The 18,751-nt window shown below is 44.9% G+C and overlaps 1 protein-coding gene across 1 annotated transcript in view; it reads right to left on the bottom strand.

The window, feature by feature from the left end:
• Window positions 1-4,286, bottom strand: part of SASH1 (SAM and SH3 domain containing 1) — a 522,525-nt gene extending 518,239 nt beyond the window's left edge. The window contains exon 1 of the mRNA XM_035108791.3: window positions 3,247-4,286. Coding sequence (XP_034964682.3) covers window positions 3,247-3,735 — 489 coding nt within the window. The 5' untranslated portion in view covers window positions 3,736-4,286. The remainder of the gene's footprint in view (window positions 1-3,246) is intronic.
• Between the last annotated feature and the right edge of the window lie 14,465 nt (window positions 4,287-18,751).

Below are 18,751 nucleotides of genomic sequence, written 5' to 3'. Positions count from 1 at the left end.
TTTGCATTTAGAACTGTTTTTGCTGCAAGCTGGCCAGTCATCATCCACTATACTGTCCATGATGACTGTGAAAAATATTTTTGTGAGCTAAAAGGCTGCCTAAGAGAAGCTTACACTATTACTGCATTACAGATACCAGATTACAGATACCAATTTCACCTGTCATCCATATAAACAAATTTTGCAGTGAAAATAAATTAGTTTGAAGTTTCTGCATAACCCAATTCTGATAATCAGGAAACCCTATTATGCTGTTGTCTACTTCTCTTGCAAAAGCATGATTTTCAAAAAGGCAAAGAATTCAAGGCACTTAACTGAACTCAATGGAAAACTTGCAGGTGTTGGCATTTGTATTAAAAATAATTAAAGCACGTATCAGCTATTACTAGTCTCAGTGTCTCCTCGGACATCTAACATGGACCTCTTTCCTCACAAAAGGTGGATTATAGCACTTTGGCAATGTAAACTTCCTTGGGAATAAGAGTCACTGGATTTAGCATCACTTCTGAGTGAGCATGGATAGGATGGTACTGCAAGTTCCAGAAGCAGCTGAAAATCCATAGTACAACTTTGTGTTTCAGAGGAGTCCTTCAGAATGCCAAAGAACAATATATTTTTCCTTGATTTCATTAATTAGTTTCACACTTCAATAAAGCTTTGGATCTTGCCCTTACCATCTCATGGAATTTAAAAATTTCTTCTTACAGGCTTTTACTAGACACATTTACCACCACCAGGAACTAAATGGAAATAAGAAATGCACCACCATTAACTGTCACCTCGTTTCACAAGTATTCCAAGAAGCACTAAACCAAAAAGCCATCTAAGCAGTATAATAAGACCTACTAACTATCCATGCATACTAAAAAAAAACTCTCAGAAAAGAAAAAGAACTACACTGAAACCTGAATCCTCTCAAGTTCTGTCACCAAACTTTAACTTCACAAAGAAAAGTTCTAACCTGCTTTAAAAACAACACAACCCCCCCCATTCATCATGCCCACAGATTTTCCACAGGATGAGTACAAGGGTAACAAATCTCACTTTCAAACTCCAGACAAACTTCCAACATGCAAACTCAAGTCAGTGACTAAGCAAAAAAAGTTCTAGTTAACTCTTTGCAAAATGTGCAATCTGTGATATTAGAGTGAGAAACACAAGAGAAATCCTTTAAAATGAAAATACATACGTACAGCCAGAGCTAGTCCAAAAACATTTTGAGACAAACCACACCATGGCACCCTCCACTGTCTCTTTAGTGAGATGGAGGTGATGCTGTGGAATAAATTTTGCTTTGTCTGAAAAAACTACAAAAGCAAACTTCTAAATATGACTCCACTACACACCATTCTAGAGCCCCCCCCCATGAACCCTCGAACTTTCAAGATGTTAACAAGCTTTTTGCATTCCAATGCTGATAGCAAGGATCATTGAGTGAGCTCTGTGTTGCCCCACCCCACCCCACCCCACCTGCCCAATGCACATAGTAACACACTCAGATATCAGGCTCAAATCACACCTCCCTGTAAAACTTACATGGTCACCTTGAGTCAATTACAACCTCTCACCCTAACCAACTCACAAGATTGTTTAAGGAAAAAGTGTGCAGGGGAAGGAAAGTTCAAAACAAGTCCTACTGCCCTAGAATGCAAAATAACCACCTTTGCATTGCATGGTGCCTTGCAGTATGCACACATAATTATACAGTATGTACACACAGATAAAATGCATCCAATATCCAATTATGAGATTACTTTTACAGAGACTCTGTGATAGCAACCCTTTGCACACTTACCTGTGAGTAAGCCCAGCTGAACATATTTCTGAGTAAGCATGCAAAAGTTTCTGCTGCGAATCCTAGACTGCCATGAAGCAACTTTTGGATACTAATGGATTTACCAACTTTTATATTAGTTGAGATAGTACTCAACTACTGTCTGTAACAGTAATCAAGAGTACTTATGAAATGAGAGATCTCTCCCCTCCCCTTGCCAGAAGCTCTAACACAATTCAAATAAAGAACTGCCCTTTAAAGTACCTATGACACTTAACAGGAAAATCAGCCATGCCCTCCCTTCACAAATGGACTGTATGTGCATTTGAATGATAGAACAAAGTTTATGTACTCACATTTGCCATATAACGTAAGGTATCATTTATATAAATTCCTGCCTATAGATTTTCCTTTTCTAGGTGTCCAGTCACAACTAAACTGAGATGTTTCAGTTGCATTATTTCCACAGCCTGCCTGCCACTTTCACCCAATGGGCTGGGGTGAAGCATGAACAATAACCAGGAAATCTCTTCCCCAAACAAAGTTGTCAGTTTACTTTGCATGTTCAGCATTAAAGCGCGGGCGCTCTTCTCCCTCAGCTATCTACCACTATAAGTCAACCTCCATTATATCCTTTGGGGTGGGGGGCGGAACAAGGAAGTAGAAGACCAGAAGGCGCACATGTTTTTGTCCTCTTCATCAACTCCCTCAGTCTCTTGCTCATTAGCTGCCAGAAAGGGAGCGTCATTTGTTGCCCTCCTCTCTATAGACTGTTGCTTCTCTCCCCGGCGCCCCGCCCAGAGACATGGAGCTGAACTCTCTTTTGCTGCTTGAATTTGTTCAGCTGTACCTCCCGCTACTTCAGTTGCACACTTGCACCAGCACCAGCACCAGCACCAGCATCAGCACCACTCTCCCTTTTGCCGGCGCCTCAACCGCCGCTTCCTGCTCCACCCGGGCGGCTGCCGAGGCGCGCTGCTCGACTCGCTCCTGGGCTGCCCCGAAGAGCGCGGGGAGGAAGTCGGTGGTCCAAGGCGACTCAAGGAGCGCGCTTCCGCAGCCACCGGGGTCGTGGAACAGCAGGAGGAGGCTGCGGCCCTGAGGGCACCTGTGAGCATGGTGGTGCTGGACAGTGGTGGTGTTGCTGCTGCTCCTGGCGAGGCAGCAGGAGATGGAGGGCATTTTGAAAGCAGACACTTCCTCTCGCCACAGGGCAGCCGCAGCTGAACAAATTCAAACCATCGAGGCGGCACTGGTGGCTCGTTATTCGCCGCCGCCTCGGGGTAGACTGGAGGCTCTTTCCAGCTGGCTATTATTGCCACTTGTTACGGCGGGCGCCCAGCGGCGAACAGCAGGCGCGTCGCGGGTATGTGGCGGCAGCAGTACAGCCGCGCTCCCGCAACTTGCCTGAGGCAACCGTCTTCTCTTGCCTAACGAGCCGGGCCTGGGTGCAACTGCACCAGGGCGCTTACCTTGTTGGAGTAGGGGGGTTTGCTGAGGTTGATCCCATCCCGGATGAGTTTGTCCCTGATCATGATTTTCAGTTTGAGCTTGGGGTAGGTCATCAGCTCCAGGCTGCGGGTCCCCACTTTCCGAGGGACCCCCTTCTTGTTCCCCTGAGGATTACGGGGTTTAGGAAGTGGCTCCTTCCAAGCTTTAGCCTCGTACTGCTCCACCAGGTGGCTGGTATAGATCTCCGGCGAAGGCGAGCTGGGCTGGGGCGGCTGAGGCTCCAGGGTAAAGTAAAGCCCGGCGGTGGTCTCGTCTTCCTCCTTCAGCCTCTGCACGGCTTCGTGGAGCCGGCGCCTGTGCTGTGGTAGCGAGACCCCGATGGCGTCCAGGTCCGGGTCCCCGATCTGCTTGCACACCTCCAGGTCGTCATAGCCGTTATCCACAAAGGACTCCGCGTACTGAGAGAGCTTTAGGGTCTTCAGCCACTCGTAGACTATGTTGGCGCACATGATGGATGGAGGTTGGAAGGAGAAATCGGGAACAAACTGCAACTTCGCAGGACTCCAGCAGCTCCCTTGGCGGAAAAATAAACCCCCAGGAAAAAAATCCAGATGCAACAGACATCCGTGGAAAGAAAACAGCGAAGCCCTCGGTCAGCAAAACACCATCCCCGGAGAGAAACGAAACGTTATATCCCAAAGCAGCAGCCGCAGCCCTGAGGCGACTCGCCTGCTAAGCCCACCTTCTGGTTGCAGTCGCTCTCCTCAAAGCCACCAAACCTGGAAACCTCTGGTTCTCAGGAGGGCTCCCTTGAGCGGCCCCCCATCCCCCAGAGCTCTCTGCCCGGTCCCATCTCCAGAGCGCGCGCCAGTGATCTGCCCGTCTCTCGTGTCGCTGCCTCCCCTTGGGTTGGCTTTTGTTTTCCCCTCCTGTGGCTTTTATGGCTTTGGCAGTTCCTTTCCCCTCGTCAGTCTTACCTGCCTCTGCCCGGAACGACGCTGTGGACTGGCTGACGAGGTTGGGTGCGCGCTTGGATTTTAATCTCGCCCCGTGTGAAGGTGGGGAGGGAGGACCGGAGCACGCTCTCCCGGCGCGTGCGGCAGCCTCGCCGCCTTCTGTGCCTTCGCGTCAGCCGGAGGGGGAAAACGGAACACGCTGCCCTCAGCCCCTGCCTCGTCCTCCGGCTCGCAGGTCCACCCAGCCCGCCACACTTCGCCAAGCCTCTGACGAGTCATCCGCCCTGATTCTCCCTCAGGGAAAGAAGGCGGCGAGCAACTGACATTCGCGGCACCTCACCGAGTGCTCAGAAATTCAACAGTTTCCCAGGCTCCCGCCTTTCCTGCGCTTAGTAATGTCTCACCTGAAGCCTTGGGAGAGGGAGGGAGAGAAGGCGTTTTCCTCAGCAGCGACAAGTCTCATTCTTAAGTATTTGAAAAAAGTGTGCTTAAGCCTGCCACTTTTATTTTGAAGGAAGAGCAGCCAATCAGCAGCTGTTGCTCGTGAGGAGAGGAACCGTAAACAGCTGTTTACCTCCCCCTTTCCCTGCCTTGTAGCAGCAGCTAGGAAAGAATCAAGGGGAGCGGGAACAGCAGCACCCTTCAGACCTCCCCAGCGGGGCTTCTCGCTCTGCGGGGTCGGAGGGAGGGGCAAAGGTGGGAAAGCAGGCAGCTGCTCCGGCTCCTAATTCCTTTCACCTGCCCACCTTTTCATGGCGGATTGGCCCCGCGGGGCTGCAGAGGGTAACCAGAAGCAGCCACCTCTGTCCACTCTCTTCAGGTGGCGCACTACAGGCGATGGCCGTGGTCAGCTGCCTGAGACAAAGGGCAAAATGGAGCTCCCAAGAAGAGTGGCTGCTGCATCTTTACTTCAACGCAGAGAAGTAAAGGACAAGCTGTGTACAGTAGTACACACAGTCGTCCACCAGCATTCCTGAGCACCTGTCACCTGAGGTAGCCACCTCATTCTGTGTAGTGCTAGGGCCAACCCTGCAGGACAAGCCACTTCTTTCTCACTCTCACCTTTGAGAGGCACCATTGCGGGAATTGGGGCTGACTTTGCCCAATCCTCCCCACCACACCGCCCAGTGAAAGAGTGAACAGGCAGAGATCATGACCTGCCTCCTGCCCTGCCCAAGGCAGCAGCCTCCTCCTTTTGCTGGCTAGGCTTCAGATGACTCCACAGGGTGAAACCTTTCTGTACTACTCAAAGAGAAAGGATGTGCGACTGAGGAGAGCAAGCAGCAACCATCCTTTGATAGAGCTGGTAGGGATGTGATGTTGGAGAACCCTCAAATGGTGCTGCTGCAGGACTTCAATATACATGCCAAGGGCCTCCCCACTAAATAGAATAATAGCATAACCACCCCACCCCACCCCACCCCACCCCACTCACCATTCCCCCTCCCCCTCTTCCCCCTTCTTCTTCCTAATTGTTTAAACCAATTCATGAACCAAGAACTTATACATTGACCACTAATAATGAAACATACGTTGTAGATATTTTTCCACATTTATTATGCTATTTTTGTGATATACAAATGACATGAGTAAACTTGGTACACAGTCATACCTTGAGTTACGGCCACACCACTTCAGGTTGTGTGTTTTCGGGTTGCACACCGCGCCAAACCCAGAAGTCCCGGAAAGGGTTACTTCCGGGTTTCGGTGCTCACACATGCGTAGAAGCACTAAATCACGCTTTGTGCATGCGCAGAAGCACGACCCGTGTGTGCGCAGATGCGGCGCTGCAGGTTGCAAACGCTGCGGGTTGTGAACATGCCTCCTGCATGGATCATGTTTGCAACCTGATCGTCTACTGTACTTCTTTGTACTGTATGACATTACTGTATTCTTGTTTTTTAAACCCAATTACACACACGCGAGCGCACACATATGCCAAGGCTGCATCAAATGGGCCAGCTCAGGACTTCATGGCCTCCATGAGAACCACATGGCTCCCTCAGTACATCAATGGTCCTACACATGTAGTTGGCTGGGCATATGCTGAACTTGGCCTTCATGTCAGAGCAGATTCATAATACTATGTTGACTGGCAGGATCACTGTAATGTTATGGATGGAACATAACCTGGTGATATTTGGGCTAAATGTAGCTACCCTGGTGTGCAAGAGTGGAGAACCCTTTCACACAGAGATGATTTGGCCACTGTACTCCATACTCTGGTAACTTCCAAATTGGATTATTGCAATGCACTCTATGTCAGACTGCCTTTGAAGATTACTCAGAAACTTCAGTTGATCCAAAATGCCAGAGTATTGTTTGGGATCTCATTTACATCTCATATAACCCATTTTAAAACACTTGCACTGGTTGACAGTTCATTTCTGGACCCAATTCAAAGTGTTCTTGATAAGTGTTTAAAGCCCAAAATGTACAGAGGCCCCAAATATCTGAAAGACTACCCCATTCCCTGCAGACCCTCTTAGGTGCTGAGATAGACAGAGGGAGCCCTCTAAGTAGTATTCCTACCCTCAAAGACTCAGGAGGTCAGGGAATGGGAAAGCACATTCTCTACAGTGGCCGCTAAGCTGCGGAATTACCTCTCCCAGAGGTGAGTCTGGCATCTTTATTACACAGCTTTTGATGAATGCTAAAGGCACACCTCTTTACCCTAGGTTTTGTCACTCGCCGGGGTGTGTGAGTGGGGGGGTGGGCTCCCAAGAGGAATGTGCCACAGAGAGTGCCCTGCCCTGTGCCACAGTTCAGGGTAGGAGCGGGGAAGCTGCTGCCCACTCTCCTCCTCCTCTCTGCCGCTGGGTCAAAAGTGACCTGGCAGCAGAGCTGCTGCTGCTGGCACAGGGTGTGCAGTCCTCCAGGGTTTCAGAATGGAGTCTCACCCACTTTTACCTGGAGACACCAGGAATTGAAACTGGGATCTTTTGAATTTAAAGCATATGCTCTATTCATTGAGTTAGAACCCTTCCCAACCCATCATTGCTGAGTGATCACTCAACCCTTGCACAGTAGCTTGGACTCAATGCATCCAGTCCCTACCATTGCACCACCCAGAAGGAGAAGGCAGGTGAAAGGATGATGTGCTTGCCCTCTCCATGACCAAACCTATGGGAGAATGGCTTAGTGGCACAGCATCTGCCTTGCATGCAGGTGCCTGGTTCAATCCCTGGCATCTTCAGGTAGGGCTAGGAAGGTCCCCTGCCTGAAACCCAGAGAGTTACTGCCAATGTAGGCAATACTGGGCTATATGGACCGATGGCCTGACTTTGTATAAGGCAGTTCCCTATGTTTCTATGTTGCTCTCCATACTATACCACCCAGACAGAAAGTGATTGCTTCTGCTTTCTCGCAGGCAGCACCAAAGGTGCAATCCTCCTGCCTGTGGCACCCAGAGAGGTGAGCAAGACAGAGGAAGCAGGAGCAACCTCTGTCATTCCCTGTTTGCAAGCTTCCCTGTCCTCCTCAGAAGTGGCAGAATTCCAACCAGAAAGCCTAGCAGAAGAATCTCTCATACCCTCCTTTCCAGCTTCAGGGCAGAGGAAGGACAGCAAGACAGCTGCTACGACAGGAACATCCAGCCTTCCCTTCCCTGGGCAGCAGAAATTGGAGCAGGGATGGCTGCTGCTGCCTCTCTTTGCTTGTATGGTCCCTTTCTTTGGGGTGTGCAGCGGGAAACATTGGTCTAGAGCCAGCGTTCCCAACCTTGGGTCATTAGCTGTTTTTGGACTACAACTCCCATCATCCCTAGCTAGCAAGACCAGTGGTCAGGGATGATGGGAATTGTAGTCTGAAAACTGGTGGGGACCCAAGGTTGGGAAACACTGGTCTAGAGGGAGGGAGCCACTGACATTTTATAACAGCATACCCAGCAGCAGAGAGCAGGAGAGTGAGGCTGCTCTGTCTTGTACCACAGAGGAGAGTGAGAAAGAGCATGGGTAGCTGATTGTCTTTTATCTCCAAATAGTACCACATGGGGCCAGTTCTCAATGTGCAGTCTCCAAAGAAGGCAAGAAAATAAGAGGAACTCACTCTTTCCTGCTCCCTCCAGAAGTAACTGAATCCTACTCTTTTCTAGTCTCAATGACAGGGCAAGGGAAGAAATCTAGAGGTATTCATTTACCTCATCCTCACCAGCTGCTGGTGACAGTCTTTCCCAATCACATAGTCAAGCTCATGTGTTGTTGAGTCCTCTTGCGGGTGGCGACAGCAGTGATGGAGACGGATGGCCCGAGACATTTTGGCACTTGAGGCGAACCTCAGGTGCTCTCCCTTCCCGCTCGGGATGAAGGGGTGAATGAAGATCTACACCAGGAACAACGGTAGGGAATAAAATTCTACACCAGGATCTGCTGCCCCTGTGGTTGCCTCCCCTTGCCTCATGGGTGGACCAGCTCTGGGTCTTGGTGTAAGCTGCAGTCTAGCATGGGTGTGTGGGCCCATGACTTATTTCTATATACCGAAAAGGGTGGAGGCGGGGGGGGGGGGGAGCAGGCTGCTCCACTTTAGAATGGCAATACTGTCCAACCCCCAGCACTGGATTTGATACCCATTATTTCTGTTTCGGGAAAGAGCACATCCAGCACAGAAAAGCAGGGGTTACTTCCCCTCTCTTTTACCAGCTTTCAGGTATGCTCAACCCTTTATTCACCCTCTCTGACTCACCTGCCCACCTTCCTCTCCCCCTGGGGCCTTTCCCTCTCCTGTAATTCTCTCCCACTCCCTGCCTAAGAGCTCCTTCACTCTCCCTTTGCCCAAACCGGCCTTCTCGGAGCAGCAAAGCCAGCGACGGTTAAGGGGTTGCGCGACTGACCTTTTTTTAAAACAAACAAACAAACAAAAACCCAACGGCCACTTCCTGACAGAATTTATGCGGGGCCAAGAGCCCAGACTTGGCAGGGAGGACGGGGGGCGGATGTATGCTCCGGTTTTGTTTTGTTTTTGCTCTGGAGTTTTTCCAAGCGCTGCTACCTACGCTCTCTGAGAAATTATTTCCTCTTCCCTTGTCTCTGCCTTCTTAGGAGAAACATATTGGCGGAGCGCTCCCTTTTGGTTGGGTGTAGCGACCGTTGAGGCCCTTCGGGTTTGGACCCGACCCCCCCCCCCTTCACGCAGAAAGGCTGGAGGAGAGTCGGGTAAGCCCGGGGGCGCTTCCTTGTGGCGATTATGGACGTGGATGCTTTTATCTTTCTCTCTCTCTCTCTTGACGTGTAAAGGAAATGCTTGTGGGAGAGGCGGAGACGGTGTCTTGCGCATACCTAGGTTTCAGAAAGGGAATGGAAAGGGTCAGGAAACGCCTGTGTCGAAAGAAGAGGGGCAAGAAGCAGCAAGCAGTGGCGTCCTTTGCAATCCTCAGCTTTCCCCCCAACGTCTTCCCTCCCAGCGCCGCTTTCTCTCGTTTCTTTTGCCAACCCTGGAGTCACAGTGCCCCCTGACGGTTTCTGCTTAAAAGTGCAGCACTGGCTCCTTAAACCAGTGTTCTTTCACCTTCCTTAAAGGCTTCTTATTGAAATACAGTATTATGCGTTCCCCCATACCCACACGTACGTCCCATAGCAGGGATGCTTCTTTGCTGGAAGCCATACGTGAATCATTCCATGTGTTAAATGCGTAGGCGATGGAACAGATGCACTTCCCGTTCTTCACACACAGCAGTGCATACACAACTTCCTACATCAAATTGTATGGTAAGGCATTTAACTTCTACTTCTAGTGCTCCAGGAAATGATACAGTGAACTCCTTCCTCAATAGGAGTTCATCAAGAGGCTCTCTTGTGTGTCCCAATTTTGCACCTGAGGGGAGTGAGACTGGGCTCAAGTTTTGGAAGCTGCTGCCTAGCAGGGTGATGCTGTTTTGCTGTGCTAGGTGAAGACTATCCTTTTTGGGAAGGCCTGCAGTTTGGTTGTTTCTTAATGTCACTTTGTATTGCTGTATTGTATTGTATTGTTTTGTTTTTATCTGCTTGCTGGCATTCTGCTGCTTGTTTCCTTTTTGATGATTTTTTTTTAAAAAAGCATCGGTATTATTGCAAACTTGTGTATGCACTTTTTGTACTGACCATCTTGAACTTTTAAGGTGAACTAGAAGTACAATTTGAAATAATATGGAAAACTTGACATAATTTAAAACAGTTCACAGAAACTTGTTTGCCTCCTTTCTTGTTGTTTGTTCTCTCTTTCATAGGCTCTTACTCCTTTTAGGTGCAGCTGCATTTTACTGAAGTTGCAATTTGTTTTTTTAGTGTTGTTGGTTGACCCGAACTAGTTAAAAAGAACAATTGGGACTCTGGTAGGATAAAAATAGATGAGAAAAATGCTATGCATTAGACACTACTTCCACTTCAGCATCTTTATCAATGTATGCCTAGTCTCCAAGGCCTTTGTTTTATCCACTTTGTTTTCTCAATGCATTCCATTTCAGTAACGGTGGTAATACTTCAGTGCATCCTGATGGCATGGGGTTCTTTTGTGCATTAAAAAAAATTATGGATGACCCAAATGCAGACATCTGGTCCAAACTGGCAAAAGCAGGAGCAAATCCCATGTGTGCATGTCTACTCAGAAGTAAACTTTACTGAGTTGATTGGGCCTTATTCTCAAGTAAGTGTGTGGTGTGGTGTCTTGGTTACTTAGTGTTGATGAAAATACACTCAATCTGCTCAAAATAGCTCCATCTGTTCTTGTTCATCTCAGGTGAGATAGTCTAGATTACAAAGCTGTGTGCTTAGTTATCTGTGTTTGCTTCCCTTATGGTCAGTATTGTTACAGAGTGCTGCTTATCTATTGAATAAACTAAAAATATGTCTTACTTATTTAAAATAAATTGCATGGGAGCTTGTTAAGGAAAGCAAACATGATTCTCTTGCATTTTTATCAGAGGTTGCTTCCAGATGGATCGTTTCTGTTGCCATCCCAGCCATTGCTTTTCTACTGTAAGCTGCAAAAGGAATTGTAATTGATTTTCAACTGAAACTCAGTATGTATTCACTGTATTGTGGTGTGTGTTACTTTATGACCCCATTTATTTATTATTTTAAATTAGCATAAAACCTTTTTTCCTACTACGCTTACCGGTAACAAGTGATAAGAGCAGTACCGCTGCTTTGAATCCTCCCTGGAGTTGCTTGAATGCTGCAGTTTCTAGTGAACTTCAAGGCGCCAGGATAGCCAAGCTCTGAATGAGCAGTAGTTGGTGTTTTCAGTTTTTCTCTATTTTAGATATGATAGAATTTTTATTATTACTGTTCATTTTATGTAAGAATTTTCTGATCCCAGGACAGGTTACCTCATAGTTAAAAACAAACAATTCTAGCAAATTAAGTACAGATAAAAGCATTAATAAAATTAAACATAATTCAGTCATAGTAATAACAGTTGCAGGAGTGGCTAATATGCCATTTATGGTTAATATGCCATAAATGACCAGTCAAACAGGTATTTGCCTTTTACCAAGCACTAGCACCAGATGTTTGTCCAGGGAGGGTATCATCACAGGTATCATCACAGAGAATGCCCTATTACATGACACCACCACAGATGATGTTCAGTTCCTCCACTATACCTTCTCCTCAGTAGCATAGAGAGGGGTGGGGCGCACCAGGCATCATGGCAGTTGCTGGGCAACATGGGTGTTACAGGGTGGCAGAGCCACTGCCTATCCCTCAAGGAGATATTGCCCAAAAAAGTTGAAACAACTTTGGCCGGTCTCCTAAAAACAGCTCAACAACTTTGGGCGATCTCTTAAAAGAGCTCCGCTGCAGGGTTGCTATGCCACGGCTTCTCCTGCTAACATTATATGCATTTGGGAGATTACAGCCACAGATAATGAACTAAGGCCGAGTAGTAGGCTCATCACACACTGTCAGAGAAGACAGTAATGCCATTATAATACTTTTCCTGCCTGGTTCTCGCCCTATATAATGGTCACAAGCATGCCACCTACAGTCCCTGGCTTACAATTCTGTATCTTGACTGATGGCGGAAAAGCACTTGTCCCTGTACCTCCCTGAAGTGACAACCCAAAGGAAAAAAATTCCCCTTGTGTCATCCCCTTAGGAGATGACCTCATCATGGTCAACTGGACTCTGGACCACACCCACACCCTAGCTGTATCCACTTCACAACTTTATATTATCTCATAATACACAGCAATGAAGCAATGTAGAGTAAAAGGCATTCTTCACCTGAGCAAATGTTAGTTATGAAATCCCCCTAAGCTGTTTTATATTCTTCTTAAACTGAAGACCTGTCAAAACTAAACTGCTCTCTATATTGCTTAACTTTTTTTCAAGTACCTTTGCAATGTACACTGCTGTAGAGGACTCCACAGTATTGTCTGTGAGTAGAAAAGGTAATTTAAAGGCCAGGGGTTGTAAACACTGAAAGGTGAGAAGGGAAAATATAGTAGCTTTACTCTGTAAGCCACTCAGGGCGATCTTTTAAAAATACAGAGAAAAATATTGCAGTTCTACCACACTGCAACTATGGAACAGAAATCTAGATTTGCAACAGATTTCTAATGGCCATAGTGCTGTACATTCAGGTACTGTTTACATATATTAATGAAAATGTCATACAACCTCTATCCTAAATAATTAGATGCTTTTAAATTTCAGAAAAGTGTGTGGCATAATTTGACAACACTATCTAAATAACATCAGTTGTTTAATGGAACTCTGAAGACATATGAAAAGCGAAAAGTGTTAAAGAACTGAGTGACATTCACAGGAGAATTTTCATGAGCTACATAAGGTATAGATTATGTACACCTAAATTATGATGACAGACAAACTAGTTTTATTGTCAGAGAGCCAGGGGGATAGTAATGTTTGGGTTGTAAGAGATATCAGCCTATAATAGCAATTTAGATAAATTACCATTGGTGTTACTTCTTAGTTACTGCATTTAAAAGAAAACTTGGCATTCAGTTAAGCTTTCATAAAACAAAACTTTTATAGCCCCAAATAATTTATTTCTCCCCCTCCACATTCCATTAAAACCATATAATGTACTCTATTATCTATCACTTCATTCTAGAAAATCATGACATAGATAATTACCACCCATGTATTTTTTTTAAAGATAACATTCAACTCAATGAAGCGGCACAATAAAATCAACATTACCTGCAAATCTATATATCATAATCCCTTCAGTATAAACATTTTTTCTCACTCTGAGAGTGAGAAACTAGCCATTCAACAGCCCCAGCAGCAACTCTTCATATATGTCTGCTGCAAAGTTCAGCTAAGGGATAAGAACAGCACATAGTATTGATTTGATAGACCACATACGAATATGGTGCTGCTGATACTAAGATTGAACCTCCTAGCCACTGCTAATTTTCATGTGACTGTTTCCAGTTCTTAAATGCACAGCCAAGTCTTCACTGAGGTCAGTCTCCAAAGTACGTTTTAAATTTAAAAAAACAACCTGAAGCTTAAGCCTTAACTACTGTAATGTGCTGTGCATAAGGCTGCTGTTGAAGATTGTCTGGAAAAGACAAGTATTGCAAAATGCCGCTTCCCAATTATTGAGTGGCATTATTCTTTGTGATATGCAATGGCGTCTGTTTGCTTCTGAGACCAATTTGAAGTGCTGATATTAACATATAAACCTGTAAATTATTTGGGATCTAATTACTTGCAGCTTACTTAACATCTCAGTGTGTAACTCTCATGTTATCTAGTGCACTATTATCATCCCACTAGCTAAGTCTTATAATTTAAATTTTAGAGTAGTGCTTTTGAATTGTTTGATGTAAGCAAGGAGGACATGTAACGTCCTCTATAAGGAAAGTCAATTCCTCACCAGGAACAATGTGCTTTAGGTAATAATGTTGTTGTTGCTGTTGATGATGATGATGTTAGGTATGGCTGCCACCCTGTGGCAAAAAATATGAATTGGAGGATTTGTTTGACATTATATTAAACTCTATTTCATAGTAATCAGATATGATTAGATATATTCAAATAGAAAGCTGGGCAAGATAGAAAGGAAAGACAAATGAAAAGAGAAAGCCTTGAGATCACATGAATAGATACTGAGATAACTGGGCTGTTAAGCTCATGGTAAACAGCAATTAAGGGAAGTTCACATCAAAGTATGCACAAAACAGCCAATCTAAATAGGCATTGTTAGGTTCATTTACTCAGGGATACTAACAGAATTTTCTGAGCCCAGTATACTGTATGTGTATTACACCTCCCCCTCCTCACCAATGTATTGGTCATAACTGTTGCTTAAGTAGATACTGTATATTAGCTTAACCTAATCTACCACACAGGGTTGTTACAAAGATAAAAGGAGGGAGGAGAAGATAATGTACATATTCTTAAGATCCTGGGTGGAAAGCCAAGATACAAGTAGATATCACCACTTATGTAAATAAAAAATAATCATGCACAAAGCCAGAAACCAGCCCCTCTTGTTTTAACTGTCATGTTTCATAGTCCTGATATTTACAGCAAAATAGTTAAACATAAACTGTTTGGCATCCCTTAATCCCTTATGAGCAAATAGCAAAAACACTCAGTTTCACAGTTCTGGTGCCTGACTCGCAAACCCTTTGCCTAGCCTACCTCACAGGGCTGTTGTGAGGATAAAAATGGAGAAGGGAAGGCAATATACACAGCCGTGAGTTCCTGGGAGAAAATGCTACTTACAAATATACAAGGAGCAACATATAATCAAAGTTATGTGCAGTTTCACAACTCTCAGCAACACACACACAAAGTATCCTTGGGTGAAAGTACAATCTACAGGAAGTTTAACTTGCTGCAGCTGCATGGTATTTGGTTATTGTATTTGTGGATTCATTTAGTATTTTAGAATTCATTGTATAGTTTATATTTTTGTTTTATGGTTACTGTATGTTAATATATATACGGTAGATAGAGCCCAGTGAAGACATGAAGACCAGTGGTTGTGTGGAGTGCCACAGAAAATCAGGGGGAGGGGAGACTGCAATATTACTTTTTTTCCAATAGGAAGCCTCATTTGTTTAAAGTATGTTATCTTTGAGTAAAACATACCTAAGGTAGCCAAAGTAGCATACTTGGTGTGTGATGAACAAAAACAACAACACTCCAGTACAGAGCTGACTCCTGCATCCAGCATCAGGCTAGCACAGGGGTCAGTAAACTTTTTCAGCAAGGGGGCAGTCCACTGTCTCTCAGACCTTGTGGGGGGCAACACTATATTTTGAAGAGGGAAAAAAAGAATGAATTCCTATGTCCCACAAATAACCCAGAGATGCATTTAAAATAAAAGCACACATTCTACTCATGTAAAAACACGCCGATTCCTGGACTGTCTGCAGGCCGGATTGAGAAGGCGATTGGGCCGGCTCTGGCTCCTGGGCCTTAGTTTGCATACCATGTGCTAGCAGCAACAATGAGCTTCTCCTGGTTTTTTCCTGCTGCCTTGGGGTGCTGCCCTCCTGATTCCCAGGTAAGCTGCTTAGCATTCCTTCCTCCGATTAAGTTGTTATGCATGCTTAGCAACAGCAGTATCTGCAGGTTTAGAATGGTGTCTCCATGATTTGTGTTCTAGTTTTATTTATAAATGTCTGATTGACTTAGCTTTCATTTTTTTAAAACAGTATATCAGGTCCCTGCTAGCTTAGGTCCTGCTACATGCTTCTTTAATCTACACTAAAGACAGGAAGAATCAGCTGCACAGATAGAAGATGAGGGACACTTGGATTGCCAGTAGTACGTTAAAAGGATTTGGAGTTTTAGCAGACCACAAGCTTGAGTCAACAGTACGATGCAGCAGCAGCAGCAGCAAAAAAAAAGCTAATGCTATTCTAGGCTGCATCAGTACAGTGGTACCTCGGTTTAAGTACACAATTGGTTCCGGAAGTCTGTACTTAACCTGAAGCGTACTTAACCTGAAGCGAACTTTCCCATTGAAAGTAATGGAAAGTGGATTAATCCGTCCCAGACGGTCCGCGGAGTACTCAAGCTGAAGTGTACTTAAGTTCTCCGAAAATAAGCCATACCCCGAAAATAAGCCATAGTGATAGGCAGTTTAACCTTGTAGGTTAAACTGTACCATACTTAATAAAAAAAATTAAGACATCTCCTGAAAATAAGCCACCGTGTGTTTTTTTGAGGAAAAATAAATATAAGACGGTGTCTTATTTTTGGAGAAACACGGTATGAGTGTAATTGGTTCTGGAAGTCCGTACTTAACCTGAAGCGTACTTAACCTGAAGCAAACTTTCCCATTGAAAGTGGATTAATCCGTTCCAGACGGGACTGCGGAGTACTTAAACTGAAAGTACTCAAACCGAGGCGTACTTAAACAGAGGTATGACTGTATACAGTCCTGATCAAGGAAATTGTCCAGGTCTCATCTGCTTTGACCACACCTTCAGTACTGTGTCCAGTTCACAATTTAAGGAAGATACTGACAAGCTGCAGTGTGTACAGAGGAGGGCAGCCAATGGAACATTTGAGGGAATTGGGTATGTTTAGCCTGGTAAAGAGGAGACTGAGAGGAGATAGTTGTCATATCCTCAAATATCTAAAGGGCTGTCAGATGGAAGCAGAGGTTGGATGGTCATCTATTTGATCTAGTTGAGATTCTTGCATTGCAGGGGATTGGACTAGATGACCCTTGGGGTACCTTCTAACTCTCCTATTATTCCTATACCCCATAGTTAGCAGCCCAGCCTTTAGATTCCCTTATTATTCAAGTTAGTTCTGGGATTCTATATTGTCTCTTACCAGCTTCCAGAAATGCCTTTTGACTTTTACCAGCTTCTTTGATTATCTCAGTCTAAATGTTACCAGTCTTATAGCAATGTGGTTGCCACTAAAAATAGCTTCCATTTGTCCAGAGCTCCAGCTCACTGTATTAATGCCTGAAAATTAGAAAACTGAAAAATTCCATGTTTATCAACTGTACTGTGCACTAAATACTGTGCACTAAATACCCACACCACAATGTGGGGCTCAAAAATGTCTGGGGCCAATGTTACTACAGACACACGGAGCAGTGGTGAGGGGTATTTATTTTCCTGTCAAGGGGTGCATTCACGTGGGGTCACATCCTGGCAGTAGACAAGAGCAAAGTCAAGTGGTGATGCAGGACACAAAAGTGGGCAGAACAAGGGTGTCTAACCTGTGACCTTCTAGATGTTGAACTACAAGACCTAAAATCTCTGATCATTGGCAGTCTTGCAAAGGCTGATGGGAGTTGTAGAAGAACAGCATTCGGAAGGCAACAGGTAACCTGCCTATGAGGCAGGCCCTCCACTTCTCTTTTTCTGTAACCCCCCTTTCCATCAATTTCTCCCCCCCCCCTTGACACCTGCATAAAATTTGGTAAAGAGGCCCTCATTTAGAACCTATAATATACAGGTGCAGTTTTCAGTGGCAATTATATAATTTTGGTAATGTTTGATTTATTGTCTACAGAAGCTTATATTTACAGAAATATCTGCTTTGAGCAGGCAGCATTTATAGACAGTGCTGCGTCTATATACTGCATGAGATGCATGGAATTATAAAAATGGCTGTGGGGGGGGAGCCCACTGCCCACCATGTACCATAGCTGGGGGAGAGGGACCTCCACTCCCCTATTTTAGGGAGTTCAGCCTTTCTTTTCCCTTTGACAGCTTCCATGCACCTTTGGAAACCAAAGTGAGGTTCAAAGAGAGGAATACTCCTATTCCAAGTACTGAATTGCTGTGGCAAAAAAACCAGATCATTCATATTGGCCGAGACATGTTAGCTTATTTTGATACAGTTCACTTAGTTTTTGTGTGCCACCTTGATTAAGTATTTTTTTGTATACTAGAAACTAAAGGCTGAGCAGTAGGGAGACTGTTATATAATTGATAGTTAACACTAAGCATTGTAATACTCGCCGTATCATCAATGCAATCTTACATAAGTGTGACGCTGTTTGCAGGGCTCATTTATGGTTTGGGGTGGATGCCAGCTTTAAGTTTAACTAAGCATGCAGCAGCAGCAGCTATCTCTGGCATGAACAACCAGACCTGCAGATTAGTCACATATCATGGAGAACAGATTGCAATTGAATCTAAATAGTAAAAAGGTGATGTGCATACTAGGAAGGAGCCATGCCTCCTTGTGATAGATAGTCCCATTTGATCAGGTAACAACTTTGAGGATACTCTGCCTAAGATCTAGTGCTGTTCTTTGACAGGCTCCAACCTGATTCTCAAAGTCAGAAAATGCATACACTGGTAAGACTGCAATACTATGAAACTTTACTTATGTAAACACCCTGTTAAACAACAAGGCTTACTTCCAAGTAAAGATAGTGGTTGGACTCCAAAATTATCAAGATAGTTGAAAATTAATTGTTCTAAATATTTTTAGTACACTCCTAGCAATATTTACTGAATATTGGTCTTGAGTGCAGGTATGCATAGTACTTTCTAAAGCTATGTACTGATAAACCAAAGTTATTGCCCAAATTTAAGTGGATTGATTTTAATGTATGCAGCAATTGAGCATTTTACCAGCTATGTATGGATTAAATTCTTCCAAAATCTTTTCTTGTTATAAAACTGTTA

The sequence above is a fragment of the Zootoca vivipara genome, chromosome 3, assembly GCF_965207765.1.
Source record: "Zootoca vivipara chromosome 3, rZooViv2.hap1.1, whole genome shotgun sequence".
Classification (NCBI taxonomy): Eukaryota; Metazoa; Chordata; class Lepidosauria; order Squamata; family Lacertidae; genus Zootoca; species Zootoca vivipara.
This window is presented reverse-complemented; position numbering and strand designations above follow the sequence as displayed.